The sequence below is a fragment of the Cryptomeria japonica genome, chromosome 3 (assembly GCF_030272615.1).
Source record: "Cryptomeria japonica chromosome 3, Sugi_1.0, whole genome shotgun sequence".
Lineage (NCBI taxonomy): Eukaryota > Viridiplantae > Streptophyta > Pinopsida > Cupressales > Cupressaceae > Cryptomeria > Cryptomeria japonica.
In genome coordinates, this window is record NC_081407.1 from 687,220,725 (window position 1) to 687,236,939 (window position 16,215).

At 35.4% G+C, this 16,215-nt stretch overlaps 1 protein-coding gene across 2 annotated transcripts; it reads left to right on the plus strand.

Moving 5' to 3' along the window:
* Positions 1-455: 455 nt before the first annotated feature.
* On the plus strand, positions 456-12,128 carry LOC131070268 (kinesin-like protein KIN-12G). Of its 2 annotated transcripts, none has more exons than XM_058005778.2 (22): positions 456-719; positions 933-2,241; positions 2,550-2,705; positions 2,806-2,889; positions 3,120-3,239; positions 3,331-3,444; positions 3,550-3,642; positions 3,747-3,836; positions 4,154-4,224; positions 4,344-4,418; positions 4,556-4,643; positions 6,001-6,059; positions 6,160-6,223; positions 6,343-6,408; positions 6,578-6,736; positions 6,821-6,925; positions 7,094-7,329; positions 7,419-7,488; positions 7,573-7,632; positions 8,302-8,358; positions 8,466-8,545; positions 8,639-12,128. In XM_058005778.2, the coding sequence occupies exons 2-22, from the start codon at positions 1,477-1,479 to the stop codon at positions 11,592-11,594; spliced, it is 5,568 nt and encodes a 1,855-aa protein (XP_057861761.2). In that variant the 5' UTR covers positions 456-719; positions 933-1,476; the 3' UTR covers positions 11,595-12,128. The 2 variants fall into 2 exon arrangements, with proteins under 2 accessions (XP_057861761.2, XP_057861760.2); XM_058005777.2 differs by having other exon boundaries at positions 1,011-2,241.
* The last annotated feature ends 4,087 nt before the right edge of the window (positions 12,129-16,215 follow it).

Below are 16,215 nucleotides of genomic sequence, written 5' to 3' on the forward strand. Positions count from 1 at the left end.
ACTTTTTTCAAAATTATAATTATTTTTTGATATTTTAGATTATATATTATTTGATTTTTTTTTCTTTAAATCTTCTATATAAACTTTTATATTTACTTAATAAAATTTATTAAAATATTTTCCATAAACAAAATACATAAACAAGTCTAACTATAATCATTAAACCATCAAATTTAACCTTTGGATGGGACCATTTCATAGTTTTTACAAAGTTCATGAATGGAGAAAACAAAACCTACGATCTTTCAATCGCAACAAATTAAGAAAACAAAATTTTCTCTCTTATTTGAAATATCAAAAGTAACGTCTCAAAAGCGAATGACCGTTAGTCCTAAAGTCCACTTGCACCGTCGGATGGAGCGGTGTAAGTAACCAACGGTAAAGATTCTCCCTCGCTCTGGGCATTCAAATTTTGAATGAGGAGTCGAAGAAAAAGAAGATTTATTTCATTTTGTTCGCATGAATAAAACCCCTTCCACAACTTATTCACAAGGAAGAAAACATAGAAAGATTTTACGATCAGGTTAATAAGACTTATACCACCAGCTGATTTTCACGGCTAAAATCCGCTCGCATATACCTGCTTTTCAATTAAAACTACCCACCACAAGTTTTGGGAAATCACGGCCAAAAATTCCAGAGATTTTGTGTCATCTTTTTACCGGCGAGCTTGACGGATTTCAAACCGATCATCTGCAGCTGCGAGAGTGAAATTTGAGGTAAGGCTTTTACATTTGAAATGTTTATTTATAATTGTGTTTTTAAGAATTAAATCAAGTGAAAAAAATCAGGCTGGTAGTTTTCATGTGTTGTTGTTTGGGTTTCTTTTTCTTGGGATTCATTATTAATGTTCCGGAAAATTTCAGGATTAGCCATCGCTGTTTATAGGGATAAGAATGATAGGGTCTTACTTTGTCCAAGTGTCTTTTCAGGGTTTGTTGAATTTGAAGGATTACGGTTTTGTTTTATAAGGCGAGGATTATTCAGTGGATGCCGTTGATTGTGTGCAGAAGCAGAGCATTTTGAAGTTGATCGGGTTAGGGCAGAGTTTTGGCGGGGGAAATTTTGTATTTGAAGTCTAAGGTTTGAAGAAACAGCCGAGGAAATTTTTTCTTGCAGGGTTTGAGGAAGCCCAGGGGTTTTTGGCAGTTTTCTTTCCAAGTCCAAGTTGGTTGTTTGTGCTGGATTTGGAGCATTCAGTACTAGCCGATTTTAGCTTTGGAACCCGAATAGTTGCAGATAACGAATGGGCATTGACTGTATGGGTTGTGGAACTCAGTTAAGAAGAATTTGAATTGACTGCTTAGTTATTGAAAAAGAAGATTGATTAATTACGGTTTGAAAGCAAAATTTACTTGGTTAGATACTTTTGATTTTTGAGGTTATTTCAATAGGTTCATCTTTTTGAAATATAAATCTGTAAACAATTGAGTTTATATATTTGGAAATAGAAGTGAATTAGTGAATGAGTTAGAAATGAAGAAAACAGCTGCATCTCCACTCCGTATACCTGTAAAGAACTCCCCAAGGAAAATGTTTTCAGACATGATTACTAACAATGGCGATGCTAACCATTCACTAGAAATCAATGCCAGAGATTACAGCTTTCCTACTATGCGGCCTCCATTATGCCCCATTCCAGAGGGCAGCTTGAATTTACCAGGTGGCACAAATGCAGAGCATGATTTAATTACTCCTAGACCAAAATTAGATTCCACCACACATTTTGCTCTGATGAAGCTTTCTGGCCCAGGGAGTGCACATGGTTTTAGTCAGTCCGGGGACAATATGTTCAGGGGATCGAATTGCAGCACACCTGATAGTGAGCTCCTTAATAGCTCAACAGGATTTTCATATACGAAGAACAGGTTTGGATGGCAGGAGCCGAGGAGTCATTCTTTGAGTGCTACAGAAATGGATTTTGCCAAACATTCCACAGGCTTGACAAAATATCCCTCCCAAGGAAGTCTTCATGAAATGGGCTTTTTGTGTGAGCCTGTAGTTTTTTCTATGGTTAGCAGTTCAGATAATGCATCTGCAACTTCAAATGGTGTAGCAAGATCTCTCAAATACAACCAGTCTGTTACTGCAAGCACTGGAAGTCTACCAGCACTTCCTCCTGCAGAGAGTCAAATTGTTGCTCCACTCAAGAGTTTACAGTTGGAGTCAAAAAACAACTTTGTGCAACATCATTTTGAGCTTCAAGAGGATCCCTCTTTCTGGGATGACCATAATGTTCAGGTATTTGGATCATAAAGTTTAAAGTTTATATCATGCATGATTGTTGAAACTTAATGAAAGCTTTTAGTTCATTTCTGCATTTTAACTATACTTGATCTTCGATTTGGCCTAGCAGGGTTAGTGGTTATAGATGTCACCTAGTGCTCAGCTTTGTGTGTACTAGGGACTTAGCAAGTCATAGCAGTAGGTATATTGGCTGATTTGGAATAGAGAGGAGAAGCCCGAAAAATATTTTGTTTGCCTTTCCGTTATGTTTTTGATAATAACTTTTTTCTTTAAAATTAATTCTACTACCTATGCTTTTCCAGGTTGTTATTCGAATTCGTCCTCTTAGTGGCATTGAAGTTGCTTCTCAAGGTCATTCGAGATGTCTCAGACAGGATAGTTCCCACACTTTAACTTGGTTGGGGAACCCAGAATCTCGTTTTACATTTGATCTTGTAGCTGGTGAAAAGATAACTCAGGTCAATACTTAGTTCTTAGCTAGAATGAAAGGTAATCTATTGTATGTCATTATCCTATTACCCCAATTTTTGTACCATCTAAAATTATGAGTGAATGCAGGACAAACTGTTCAGAGTAGCTGGATTGCCCATGGTTGAGAATTGCATGAGAGGATATAATAGCTGCATGTTTGCATATGGCCAGGCAAGACCATTTTTTGTTAACTATTCTTACTTATCTTGTCACTGTTGTTCTTTTGGTTTTTCTTTGTAATTGACATTAGACTATTCTTTCCTCTAGTTTGTTATCATGTTCTTTTAAAAATGTTTTATATTGGATTCTATATAGTTATAGTTGTTTCAAATTCTTGCTTGATCCTTCTGACAATTTTCATTTTGCTTCCATAAATTTGACTTGTTTTCTGACTCATTCAGACTGGTAGTGGGAAAACACATACTATGCTTGGTGATATTGAGGACGCAGAGCAAAAACTGAGTGCAAATCGTGGAATGACACCACGTGTTTTTGAGCATTTATTCACAAGAATTCATAGGGTTTGTAAATCTGTGTTTGGATTTGGGTTTGCGCTTGGATTTCATAGGCAACCTACTTGTTGACAGCTCACTCATTTCAAGTATCCCACAGGAAGAGGACACTAGAAGAGAAGAAAATTTGAAGTTTGTTTGCAAGTGCTCCTTTCTAGAGATATACAATGAGCAGGTTGCAGATCTCCTAGAGCCATCATCAACAAATTTGCAGGCAAGAAAGTGACATCTTTCTTTTAATTTATTGTTGACACAACTGCTTTAAGCATTGTGGTGGTTACTTACAATGCAATCTTACCTGATGTCTTTTGATGCAAAGATGAGGGAAGATGCTAAGAAGGGAGTATATGTTGAAAATCTGTCAGAAATTGAGGTGAAAGGTGTCAACGATGTTATTAAGCTGCTCCTTCAGGTCATATATTGTAATAGGTTCCTTTTCTGATTTTCTGCATAACGAGTATTGTTGATTCTTAAGGAAGACATATTTTGCAAAGCTGATTTTTTTTTTCACTTCAGGGTGCTGCAAACAGAAAAGTTGCAGCAACAAATATGAATCGTGCTAGCAGCCGCTCTCATAGTGTATTTACTTGTATCATTGAAAGCAAGGTAAAACGGATTCCTATTTTTCTAATATTTCGTGTCAGTCATGCCACTTTTTGGCTGAAATCAACCCTTGAAACCAAAAATTTTAAAGGTCCGCAAATCATGTTTAACTTCAAATGATCTGAATCAAAAATTAAAATCTTCTCTCTCTTTGAGAAAATATAAAATTCCTCTTGTTTAAAGTTTTGTTTATAATGGTAAATATAAGGCTTGTAGGGCTTTCCTGTTTTAGTTGGATATCTTTATTATGTGCGTTAAAAAAAATGGTGTATATGCTTTCATTTATCAGTTTGATGAGTATATTTGTTATTGTTTCCTAGTGGGAATGTCAATCTGTGACTCATCATAGATTTGGACGCTTGAATCTGGTTGACTTGGCAGGTTCAGAAAGGTACAGTATCTATTGTAGAAAATTCTAAATTATTTATTTTTGATTGTGCTTTTGTAAGTATAAATAAATGCAGGATAATTTGGCAGTTGAACAACTTATGATAATAATTGTTTTAACAGGCAGAAGAGTTCAGGTGCTGAGGGTGAACGTCTGAAAGAGGCCACAAATATTAATAAGTCACTTTCAACTCTTGGGTACTGAAATCAAGTAGATTTGCATTTCCTTTTGATGCTCAGACTGTTTACAGTTACACCATTATTAAATGAATCGTCTCTTGTATATATGTTTTTTTGGAGATCCATCTGATTTGAATCAAGTAAAAAATGTGCAGGCTTGTGATAATGAACCTTGTAAATATTGCCAATGGGAAGACACAACATGTACCATATCGTGACTCAAAACTTACATTTCTCCTCCAGGTTGGTAACAATACCTATAAAAATGGCTTTTGGCTTTGAACTTCAAGCAGCTGTTGTTTTTCTGATTTTTTTTTAAGGTTCTTTATTAATTCTTTTTTGTATTATGGTTTTTGACATTCTATCAATTTTATACAACCTTAGTAATATGTTTCAGTTGACTTTTTCTCTTATGCACTTTTTAATTTTTTAATATTATCTAATTTATAACCCCTATTGTCTTGGTAACCTAAGTCACAGGATATGGCGATTTTCATGGATGAGGTTCGAATTTAATCGAATTTCAAACTTCTATAAAAAAAATTGAATTTAATTGAATTTCTTCTCTAAAGCACTGCTATCTGCCTGTAAACACAACTCAGCTGGTCATGGGTATTCTTTGTATATGCTTTGTATCTATTGGGTCATGGGTCTCTGCAACTGCTGGGTCACCCTCGGATTTTCTCCAACAAGGGTCGCTATTTTGATAATTTATTAGAAGTATACATATATTTAAAAATAAACAAAATTATAGAAGGCGAATTATATCCGAATTTTTTTTTGAATTTTTCCCTTGTCGAATTTCATCCGAATTTCATGGCTGTCGAATTCGAACCTTGTGACTTAGTTGGTAACTATCCTTTATATTTCTTTCTTTTAATTTCTTCCCTTTTTGACTTATTTTTTCCATTGTTTTCTAATTTATTATTTTCTCTCTTGTTTCCTGTGCCCCTTCTAATTCCCACTGCCACACTAAGTATTTATTCAGACTGGTCTGCAATTCATTCCATTTTTTGTCCTTTCCCTAATGACAAATCATGAACGTGTTCTGAAAACTTGATGCAATAAAACTTACAGTGCAATCCCAAAAAGCTCTTTAAATCATTTTATGGGCAGTGGGAAAATCATGACTATCGTTGGCACTGCCTTAATTTGAACAATCATACAAATTTAATTTGTCAGCAGGTAACCATGAATTGTATCCTTTCCTAGCTAGGATAAAACTTGCAAACATGAAAATATGTGTCTTACAGAATTTGGGATGGATGCGAGTGAAGAAAGAGTTTTAGTGCCCACTGCCTTGTATATTTTGATAGCCAATAGCTCCTTTATAATTGATAACCTAATAATATAAGAATAGGATGTCTGATAATATTAGCAAAGTCCTGTTGATAATATTTTCAATGAGTAGCCAGTTCTCTATGGCCTTATAACCCTTTTATATTGATGTATAATTAAGCAAGATGACCTACAAAGCCCACAGGCACCTCTAAGCATTTGTCAGTAAAGGGGAAGAACACTTTTCTTCAGATATATATTGTCAGAGTGCACATTTGCTTCTATAATAGCTAACATAGATACAATCTAATTGTTGATTCAGGATTCTCTTGGTGGAAACTCTAAAACTATCATCATTGCCAATGTCAGCCCTGCTAACTGGTATACCATCTTTCTAGATCTTCTGAATTTTTTTCAAGTATCCATAAATACATAGACCTTTCTATGGTTTAGTGTCTTTGATATTTTTTGTCTTCCACAGCTGTGGAATGGAGACACTTAGCACACTAAAGTTTGCACAACGGGCAAAATTTATACGGAATAATGTAAGATGATCCCATATATATTTGATTTAAAAATCTTTTTAAGTTTCTTCTTTTCTCTTTTTGTGGATATTTGCTGATAAGACAACTCTTTAATGTGTTTGTTTGTGACTATTTTGCAGGCTACTGTCAATGAAAATGCTACAGGGGATGTCATAACATTAAAAATGGAAATTCAACAGTTGAAGGTACTGATGTTAGATAACCAGTTGCTAAAGTGCATGATTGCATGCCTAGATTGCCACTAATCATTTTCAGGATTATTAATTAGGTTAACTCTTCTATCAAAAGATATATTTGCTATCTAATCTCGTAGCATGTTTATGTTCTTATATTTGTTTTTAACTTTCTTTACAGGAAGAAGTTTCTCGATTGCGTGGGAAGCTCAAAGGGGAGGTAGAACACCTTCAAGAAGAAGATTATGGAAATATGAACTTGCTAAGCTCTCCAGGAGCATATGCATGTGACTCAAGGGGGGTGGCAAGCCCATCGCTTGGTTATAAGAAGGCTCCTCGAGTATGCATTTTTTTTTCAGATATTTATGAGGTTGTTTGCTTTTTCTAATTTTGAGTAATCAAATATTTTTGCTTTATCTGGCAGAAAAGGGATTTGGAATCTGCACTGGTCGGAGCACTGAAAAGAGAGCGAGCTATGGAAATGCAAATGAAGGCTATGACTGCTGAAATTGAACAATTAAAATACTTCGTAAGTTTTCAGATTGTTTGAAATAAAAGAGAATTCTAAGATTTCATTCATGGAATTGTTGATAGTAGGAGTTGCTTTATTTCTGAAGTGTTCTAGTTTTCTACTCTTCAAATTATAGGCTAAGAAATCTTTATATTGGTTAATGCTATTGTTGTTGTGACATGATAGGTTAAACAGCGTGAGGAAGATGCACAGTGTGGAAAGATGATGCTCCGTTTTCGTGAAGACAGAATTAAGAGATTGGAAGCTGTAGCTTCTGATAAGATGTCTGCAGAAGCACACCTTTTAGAAGAGAAGACTGTATTAATGGAGGAGTTACAAATTCTGCGAAACCGTCTTGATAGAAATCCTGAGGTGACTAGGTTTGCAATGGAGAATATAAGGTTAATGGAACAGTTGAGAAGGTAGGTAATATACTGTATTTATTTCTTGTATAAAGCATGGCATCTTTTTGTAATATATTTTTGTTGACTGATAACTAGATGTTTCCCAGGTTCCAAGAACTCTATGAAGGTGGACAGCATGAGCAAATGGTAGAACAAATAGCAGTATTACGTGATCAGGTTTGCATTCTCAGTGAAATATTCTAATATTTTTAATCTGGCTAAAATGTTTATATTTCTTGATCAAGTTCTTATTTTGTGTAGTTACTTGAAGCTCTAGACTGGAAACTTATGCATGAACTGGACCCTAATCTTGCGAACCAGGTCAGCATTTTATGTTTTTAATAATTCATTCTTTAGATGCACATTCTGTGCACAAGTTTTTGATAGAAAAAGGTTAAAAATATTGTATTAGACGCATGTTCTATGCACAGTTTGGACTAGTGCAAAACTAAGTTACTGAATTGAAATTTAGTTCTACGGTGCATGCATTTGGTATGCTGGTATCAGTATAGCAATTTGGTTTTGGGGCTGGGTATTTTCCGGTTATGAGTTAAAATCATAAGCCTAAAAACAGGAATTAATCTCACATCATGCATATGCCAAACAAAACTACCATAAATATGACAAATTGAATTACTGTATACTAGTTTGGTATCAATCTCTCAACTTGAATTGGTATGGAAATATGACATTCAGCCTGGAATATCCAGTGGCTACGTGTGTTGACAACTCAAAATGATTCCAACCCAAAAAAACCATTACTGCCTGATTCCACAGATGTTTTGTATCTGAGGCCTATTCTGGGATGAATCATATCTGGGTACCCAAGATTTTTCTGCTTGGTAACTTACGCTCAAAATTTAAACTGCTAGCAGTTTTATTGATCCAACTGCGTTTCTGGGTAACCGAGATTTTTCTGCTTGGTAACTTAGGCTCAAAATTTAAACTGCTAGCAGTTTTATTGATCCAACTGCGTTTCTGGTTTTTCAGAAGGAACTGTCAGAGACAGAATTCTTCAGTGAAGAGTGTGAAATTCTTCAAAAACAAGTGAGAATATCTTTTTATTTCTTTATACATTGAATGTATGGTTTAATTCCTCTTTGGAATATATATTTACATTACTTCATGCTCTGACTACCCTTTTTATTTTTAAGGTTGATCAACACCGAAGGGAAGCAGATGCTCTTCGGAATAACTTGAGCTTCTGCCTGGAAGCCAAAGAAAAACTAGAAAGGTAGAGTTGCTTCAGTTTATGATGCTGTTGTGTTTTGTTCATCTACAAGAATATCTGTACTACTTTTGTACTGACATGGCAAAGTATTTGCAGGCGTGTTGATGATTTGATGTTCCAAATCGAGAAGATGAAGGTGTCTAACAATACAGGAATGGAGGAAATGGCCACTGCAACTGAAGTTAACTACTCACAAGAAGTGGAGGCTGATGTAGAAGGCTTATCTGCACAAAGAGAACTAAAAGACTTAGTTGAAGCAATCAGTGTGGCAAGTCAGCGTGAAGCAGAAGCTCAGGGTGATGCTATTTTCTTGGCCACGGAAGTTGAGGATCTGCGCAAAAAATTGAGGGAATCAGTGGACGATAACAAAAGATTAATTGATATGTTTGAAAAAGTCATACAAGAAAGAGATGAAATCCGAAAAGCTGAAGAGGATTCACGGGAAGTACAAGAAAAGTTGCAAGAACAGGTCCTTCTACTCAGAAACCAGGTTGAAGAACTTCAGAAGGAGATTGATGGACAGAGTGATACATTTAGGAAGGATGATTACACAAATAACTGGCCAGAGGGAGTAAATGTGGTGAATGCCGAAGTAGAGCAGACAGTTGTTCTTAGGAAAGAGGTTGATGACCTTCGACTGAAGTTGCATGATACATCTGAAGAGAATGAACGACTGCTTGAGCTTTATGAGAAAGCAATGCAAGAAAAAGATGAAATCAGAAAAGCTGAAAAAGATTCCCGGGAAGTACAAATAAAGTTGCAAGAACAGGTCCTCCTACTCAGAAATCAGGTGGAAAAACTTGAGGAGGAGATTGATGGGCAGAACAGTACAGTTAAGGACAACTGCGCAGATAATGTGGTGAGTGCTGAAGCAGAGCAGACAATTTCCCTTAGGAAAGAAGTTGGTGATCTTCAGCTGAAGTTGCATGATACATCTGAAGAGAATGACCGATTACTTGAGCTTTATGAGAAAGCAATGCAAGATAGACATGATATAAGAAAAATGTGGTGGGATTCTGTAGAGAATGTTACAGACATCCAAGCAGGAGCATATGAAGGTCCAAGAAGTCCAGAAACATTGATTGTTGGTAATGATAAAGAAAAAATCCAAGAATATAGGAGTGATAAAGCAGAAAAAGAGGTAGTCCACCTTAGGAATGAGGTTGAGGAGATTCAAATGAAATTTAAGGACGTACTTGAAGAGAATGAAAGATTAATTGACATGTATGAGAAGGCAATGCAAGAAAAGGATGAGATTAGGAAATTGTGGAATGAAAATGTGAAAAATAATTTTTCTTCTAAATTCATGGCAAATGTCAAGAATGGAATAGAATCTCAAGACTTAATAAATGAGGTTGAGAAACAACAAACCGAGTCCCAGGAAAATGACAAGGCTTATGGTTTTCAAGAAGAACCAATAGAAAATGAAATTGAATATCAGAAACTGACAAGAAAAAGTGACGAGACTGAAAAAGAATCAAAAGGACAAAGGAGATCTGGGGCATTTATCTCTAGCTTGAGTCCACAGAATGAAGAGAAACTAAAGGTTTTGCAGGAACAAGAGCAGCAAGTGCAAAACAAATTTAAGGAGATGGACGTCAAGCTTGAATTTTTTGGAGAATCAATGGATAACCTAAACATGATTAAGGAGAAGCTAGAAGGTGATCTGGAGTTAGTTTGTGATCAAGCCGCAGAGCTTGTCTCCAGCATTGCAGAGAAGGAGACAAGACTTCAAGCTATGCAGTTAGAGCATGGGCAACTAGTAAGGAGGCTGCAAGAATCAGAGCAACACAGAGAAGAACTTGCCCATCTCTCAAAAGTAGAAAAAGGCAAATGGGTTGAAAAAGAAGCTGAGGTGCACGGGGTTAAGGACCCGATGATTGAAAGCATGACCAACAGGGAGAAAATTCTTCTTCAGGAATTGACTTTGGCAAGATCCAAGCTTGTAATTGTGCAAAAGAGAGTAGAAGAAGCTACACAGCTTGTTGATGGCTTGAGTATACTAGAGAAATCTTACAATGAGATGGAGGACAATAGAAAGATATCAGAGGTTCTGAAGAAAGAATTTACGTACAAAAAGGAGCAGATTGATGCTCTTCAGGCATGCAGTAATGAAATGCAGGCAAAGAGGGTTCGGATATTCAACAAACTAAGTGCTCTTCAATCACTTATGTCTGATTTATCTGCATCAGAAGAATACTGGAAGTCTCAAGAATCAAGAGCAAACGAAAAGGTTGAAACCTTTACTTGTCTTATGAGGGAAAAAATGGAAGAACTAACTGATCTGCAAACCACTAAAAAGGCCCTAGAAGCTGCTATAGAACAGACAATTGAGATGGAGGCAACTGCCCAAGCTAAGGTTTGTGAATTGAAAGATAAGCTTAAGCTTGCTGAACAACAGAGAGCTGATGCTGAGAAAATGGTGGTCCAAGACAAGCAAGCTGTTCTATGCTCAGATTTAAGATCATCTGCAGAACATACTCCTATGCAGTTTGTTAAGGCTGCATCCTTGTTGAAAGGTGAAGAAGAAAGAATAAAACTTTTGAGTAGTCTAAAAGAATTTATGGAGCAAGTAAAGGAACATAGGGAAAGCATTAAGAAGCTGGAAGGAAAATTGGATTTGGTAGAGTCTTCTATTCAGCAGGTACAATCAAAAGTAAATGCAGAATCTGCAGCTTTGAAGGAGGCAGAGGTTGTATTACAGAGGACTCTCAATGAAAAGAAAATGATAATTGACTCTCAAGAAGAGGCAAGATTAGAATTGGATATTTTGATCTTAGAGCTTCAATCTTCAGAGTTCGATGTTCAAAGCAAAGAAGAAGAGTTGAATGATAGAAGGGAGTATCTTCAAAATCTATATAACAGGCTATGCGAATTGCAAAACAAGGACAAAATCAATCAAGAGCTGGAACCTGAGCACTACTTCATTACACAGCAAGTTCTAGCCAAGCTTCAGGATATTCATGGATCTGTGAGTGAAGCAAATGCTTCATTAGATTCCTTGAAGTTGCATGAACTGAAACGGCTAGATAATATTATAGGTGAGAAGTAGAATATGAAATATCGTGTTTTGTATAAGATGGATTACTGATTGGATTGAATTTTTAGCAAGGATTACAGAGCCACTTTATGATCGCATCATATGTCTGGCACATGTATTCTAAGTGAATGAATGAGTATAACTGAGAAAGATTGAACATCAAACTAATATACTGGCATATATCTGTGTTGGTTGATGGAAGATTGCACTTTTCATAGAATGGAAGAAATATATTACAGAAACTTCTGCAATTAACTCTGTGCATGGTCAAAGGGGTGATGCACATTCAAGTATCAGGTCGAAGCCTTAACTGACTATTTCCTGGATGAATAGTACAGTTTATATGAAAGCATGGTTCGGTGCTACATGGAATTTGGAGTTTGGAGAACTTCGGTTTGCCTGTACAACTACTGTGTAAATTTGAACTTGTATTTTCACAAATTTTGCTTTTGAAAATGCGGAATATAATTCATTAAAACTATGTAAAAGGCGTTGTTTGTAACTATTTTTATGTACATTGGGTTATCCAAAGCATATTTGGAGCAATCTTTTGGAGGTGGTGTTTAGCGTTTACTGTTGTTATTTTTAGAGCATGCTGTGATACCATGTTTCTTGCTTGGTAAATTTTGCGTAACAGTGCAGAGAACCTCCTACTCCGACGCTTGAGATTCAATATGCACCTCATGTGCCCAAAATTACCCAAGCAAAAGATGATAAAATTAAATCACATTTCAAACTAAATTTTAGGGGTTCAAAATGCATTTAGTGTGTTGTTTCAACTTGTTCACTGGATTCACAATTCACTCAATGTCAATAATAATCTTCATGTACTTCATTTTTAAAATTTTGTTCTAGTTCTGGTTTGTACAATTTTTCACCGCATAAGTGGTTCTAATATAAATTAATAAAGACGTTCAATTGTGACTTTAAGTTGTACATTTTGGATTAGAAGATAAGGTAAACATGATATTAATAGCATTTTTAATGTTTTAAATTGTTATGTAAGCAAAATGTATTATATAAATACAGCAATTGATTTATAATTAAAACATTCTAAACTAGATCAATTAGAAGCATCATAGAATATCATATCTTTGAGCTAGTGAGACTTATGCTTCATTGCTTTTTATTTTTTTGTCCTCACCACTAGAATGCATAGAGAACAAAACTACAATTTATTATAAATTATCATTCTGTGTACCCTTTGACAACATAAATTCCATTTATGTAGGTTATATTTGAAAGCATAGGTCTCTCACATTTATATATCTCTTGAGAAAAAAAGTATAATGTGTATTTGTAAGGAACAAACTTGTAAGGAAGAAAAGTTTATTCCGTGGACCTTCCCTCTGTTTTGTATCATTTTGTTTAGAAATCCTAGTAACATTTCTCGTGCTTCTACTAACCCTGAACTAGATTTAAATAAGAAACACTATTATGTCTTACATCATTGTTTCCTCTGCGAGCTTTAGGGTTGTAGATGCAAATTTGATCAATTTTAAAATTAATTTTGGCCCTAGGATGATTTAGTTCCAGCTAGTCATTATTTGCCAACTAATGTAGAAACATTTAGATTCACGAGCAAACAAAAACAAAAGAAGGATATGTATTAAATAAATAATTAGCTTTCTTTAGTTTTGGTTGTTTGGTCTAGAAGTTTTCTTTTGGTCAAACATGAACTTGGAAAATTGTTATAGGTTGTTGATAGGTTTCCCTTAGGCCATAGACCTATCTATGACTAAGCTACATGTCATCTATAGGTTGCTTTAATGTCGTCTATGTGTTGCTTCAAGCATACAACATGATGCTATAAGTGCTATTTAGACTATTCATAAGCGTTGCTTGTTTTTTGCAACTCTTTTTTCACGTACGTCGTGCTCTGTTACCTAAATCTATGTGATTGCCTACTATGTTTCCTGAAGCCCTCTTCTCCTTTTAATAAAGAGGCAATGATAAGGTTTTTTTTACGCATGACGGAATCACAATCACTATATCGCCTTGATCATGACGCCTACCATCATTTTCATTCAATCATACGACCAACTTTGCTGCAGCCTTAGAATTCAAAGCTCCCCCTCCCCATTCACTCCATTAGGGTTGCATTTTCGTCCATGTTTATATCCATTTCCCTCTTAACCCAAAAGGAATATTGTGTGACAAAGTAGCCGGTCTACTTTTTTGACTTAGCGAACCGAAACCTCGAAGCAAGAGGGAAAATAACACAGCTGACCGAGGGCTTTTCTGAAGAATAATGATACCTTAGCTCAAAGCCACTTCCGATGCTGCCGCCTTTATAAAAATAGATTTTTCAGGGGTATTATAGGTATTGTAGTAAGATATTATAAGCATTTGGAAATAAGCTATAACTTGGGTTGATTTGTTCATGTGATTATCATTGCATTTTACTATTTACAATTGATTTCAAATAAACGTATAGTGATCTCACGTGACATATAGGTTGTTTTTATTTCATATAATGACAAATTGCCTTTTAAAGTAGTCGTGTCTTTGTTTGTTTGCCACTAGCAATGTTGGGTCAAATCATTACGATTGCATTGCCACTCAATTGTTCCTACCTTTACTCAAAATGGTCCATTCCAGGAGAAAGAGGAAACCAAAACATATTACAATACATCCTTCCAAGATTAATTCAACGGACCACACATGCTAATACATTCTCTAAAGTCATTACCAAACGTAACATGTAGATATGAGAATCAGTCGACCATAGAACATCTTCTGATGGAAAATACTCCATGTGGATCTCCACACGCCAAGGTGAGACCCATAGCAACATTCCAATACAACTTCCAATACAACTTCCAGACCAAAAGAATATGATCTAACTAAGATAACTTAATTAGACATATCGAGTCACAACATAACCAAATACCCTGAACATAATGAACAAAAGCTCTCTTGTGAAACAAAGAAATCATCTGAGAAACATACTAAGAATACTATACATGCTATGAAACAACGTCCACTAAACCACAACACAATCTACAACATATTCGGAGGGCACCAAAAGTTTTCTGGACCATTCTAACAGACACACTCCCTGCCAGAGAACAAAGATAACTATCCAAAACAAAATGCCACAACCAACACTCAAAGCATTGAATTCAATCTATAACACAAAGCACAATTGCAACAACCAAAAGAATACCCAGACCAACATTCATCCGGATAACCAGGTTTGACATCAATGACAACCAGATAAGCTCATGCTTCCAACAATCTCCTCCTTTGTCATTGATGACAACATTTGATCATAACACTTCAACAACTTGAAAAAATCTAGCAAATCTTACAACAACTTTTTCCCATAATCAAATAACAACTCTCTCCCTCTTTGACAACAATGATAAAGGGCATTGTATAACACACACACCACTGCTCCCCCTGAGAGAAGGAACAACATCAATCTAGGGGATAAAGGATAAGTGCCAAATCTCCCCCTGAAAAGATGCCCCACTGAAATGCATCTGGTTAGAAAAAGGAGGGGTAATAACCCCTAGCTTCTCCCTGAGATACTCAAAAGTATCCTTCGCCAATGCTTTAGTAAAAATATCTGCTACATGTTCTTTTGCAGAAATGTATTCCAATTTGACTTCTTTCTCTGCAATCTTTTCTCTTAAGAAATGATTATAAATTGAGATGTGTTTTGTGCTTGAATGCATAAACAAATTATTTGAAATGTTTATAGCACTGGTATTATCACACATAATAGGAATAACTTCATCATATATCATTTTGATATCCTTAAGAGTTTTCTTCATCCACATAACTTGAGTATAACAAGATGTTGTTGCATTGTATTATGCTTTTGCAGTAGAAAATGACACTGATTCTTGCTTCTTACTTATCCAAATCAATCTATCTCCCAAAAATAATGCACCACCATTGGTACTTTTCCTATCATCAATTCTTTTGGCCCAATCAACATCTGTCTATGCTTTCAACATGAAATATTCATCTTTTTTGTATCAGAGACCAAAATCTCGAGTTCCTTCCAAATACCTGAAAATTCTCTTCACTGCTTGATCGTGAGTTTTTTTCAGACTAGCCTGAAATCTTGCAACTAAACATACAACCTGCATAATATCTGATCTAGAGGTAGTAAGATATAATAGTTTTCCAATCATAGATCTGTACTTTTTCTGATCAACAGCTGAAGATGTATAATTTTTTCCTAGTTTGCAACCAACAATTAAAGGAGTAGTAATAGGTTTGCAATTCTCCATATCATACTTATTTAACATTTCAATGACATATTTAGCTTATGAAATAAAAATTTCACCATCCAACTAAATAACTTGTAGACCAAGACAAATTGACATTTCTCCAAACATAGACATCTTGAATTCTTTTTGCATTGTTGTTTACAAATTTTTTACACAAACCATCACTTCCTCCAAAGGTAATGTCATCAACATAAACAACAATCAACAACTTAATGCCTTCAACCTTAAAATAAAGATTGCTCTTTGCAATACCTTTCCTAAAATTTTACTGTAACAAATATCTGTCCAATCTTGCATGCCATGCTCTAGGTGCTTGTTTGAGCATATAGGCCTTCTTTAACCTGCAAACCACATCCAGATCCTTTGACAATCTAAATTCGTTCGAT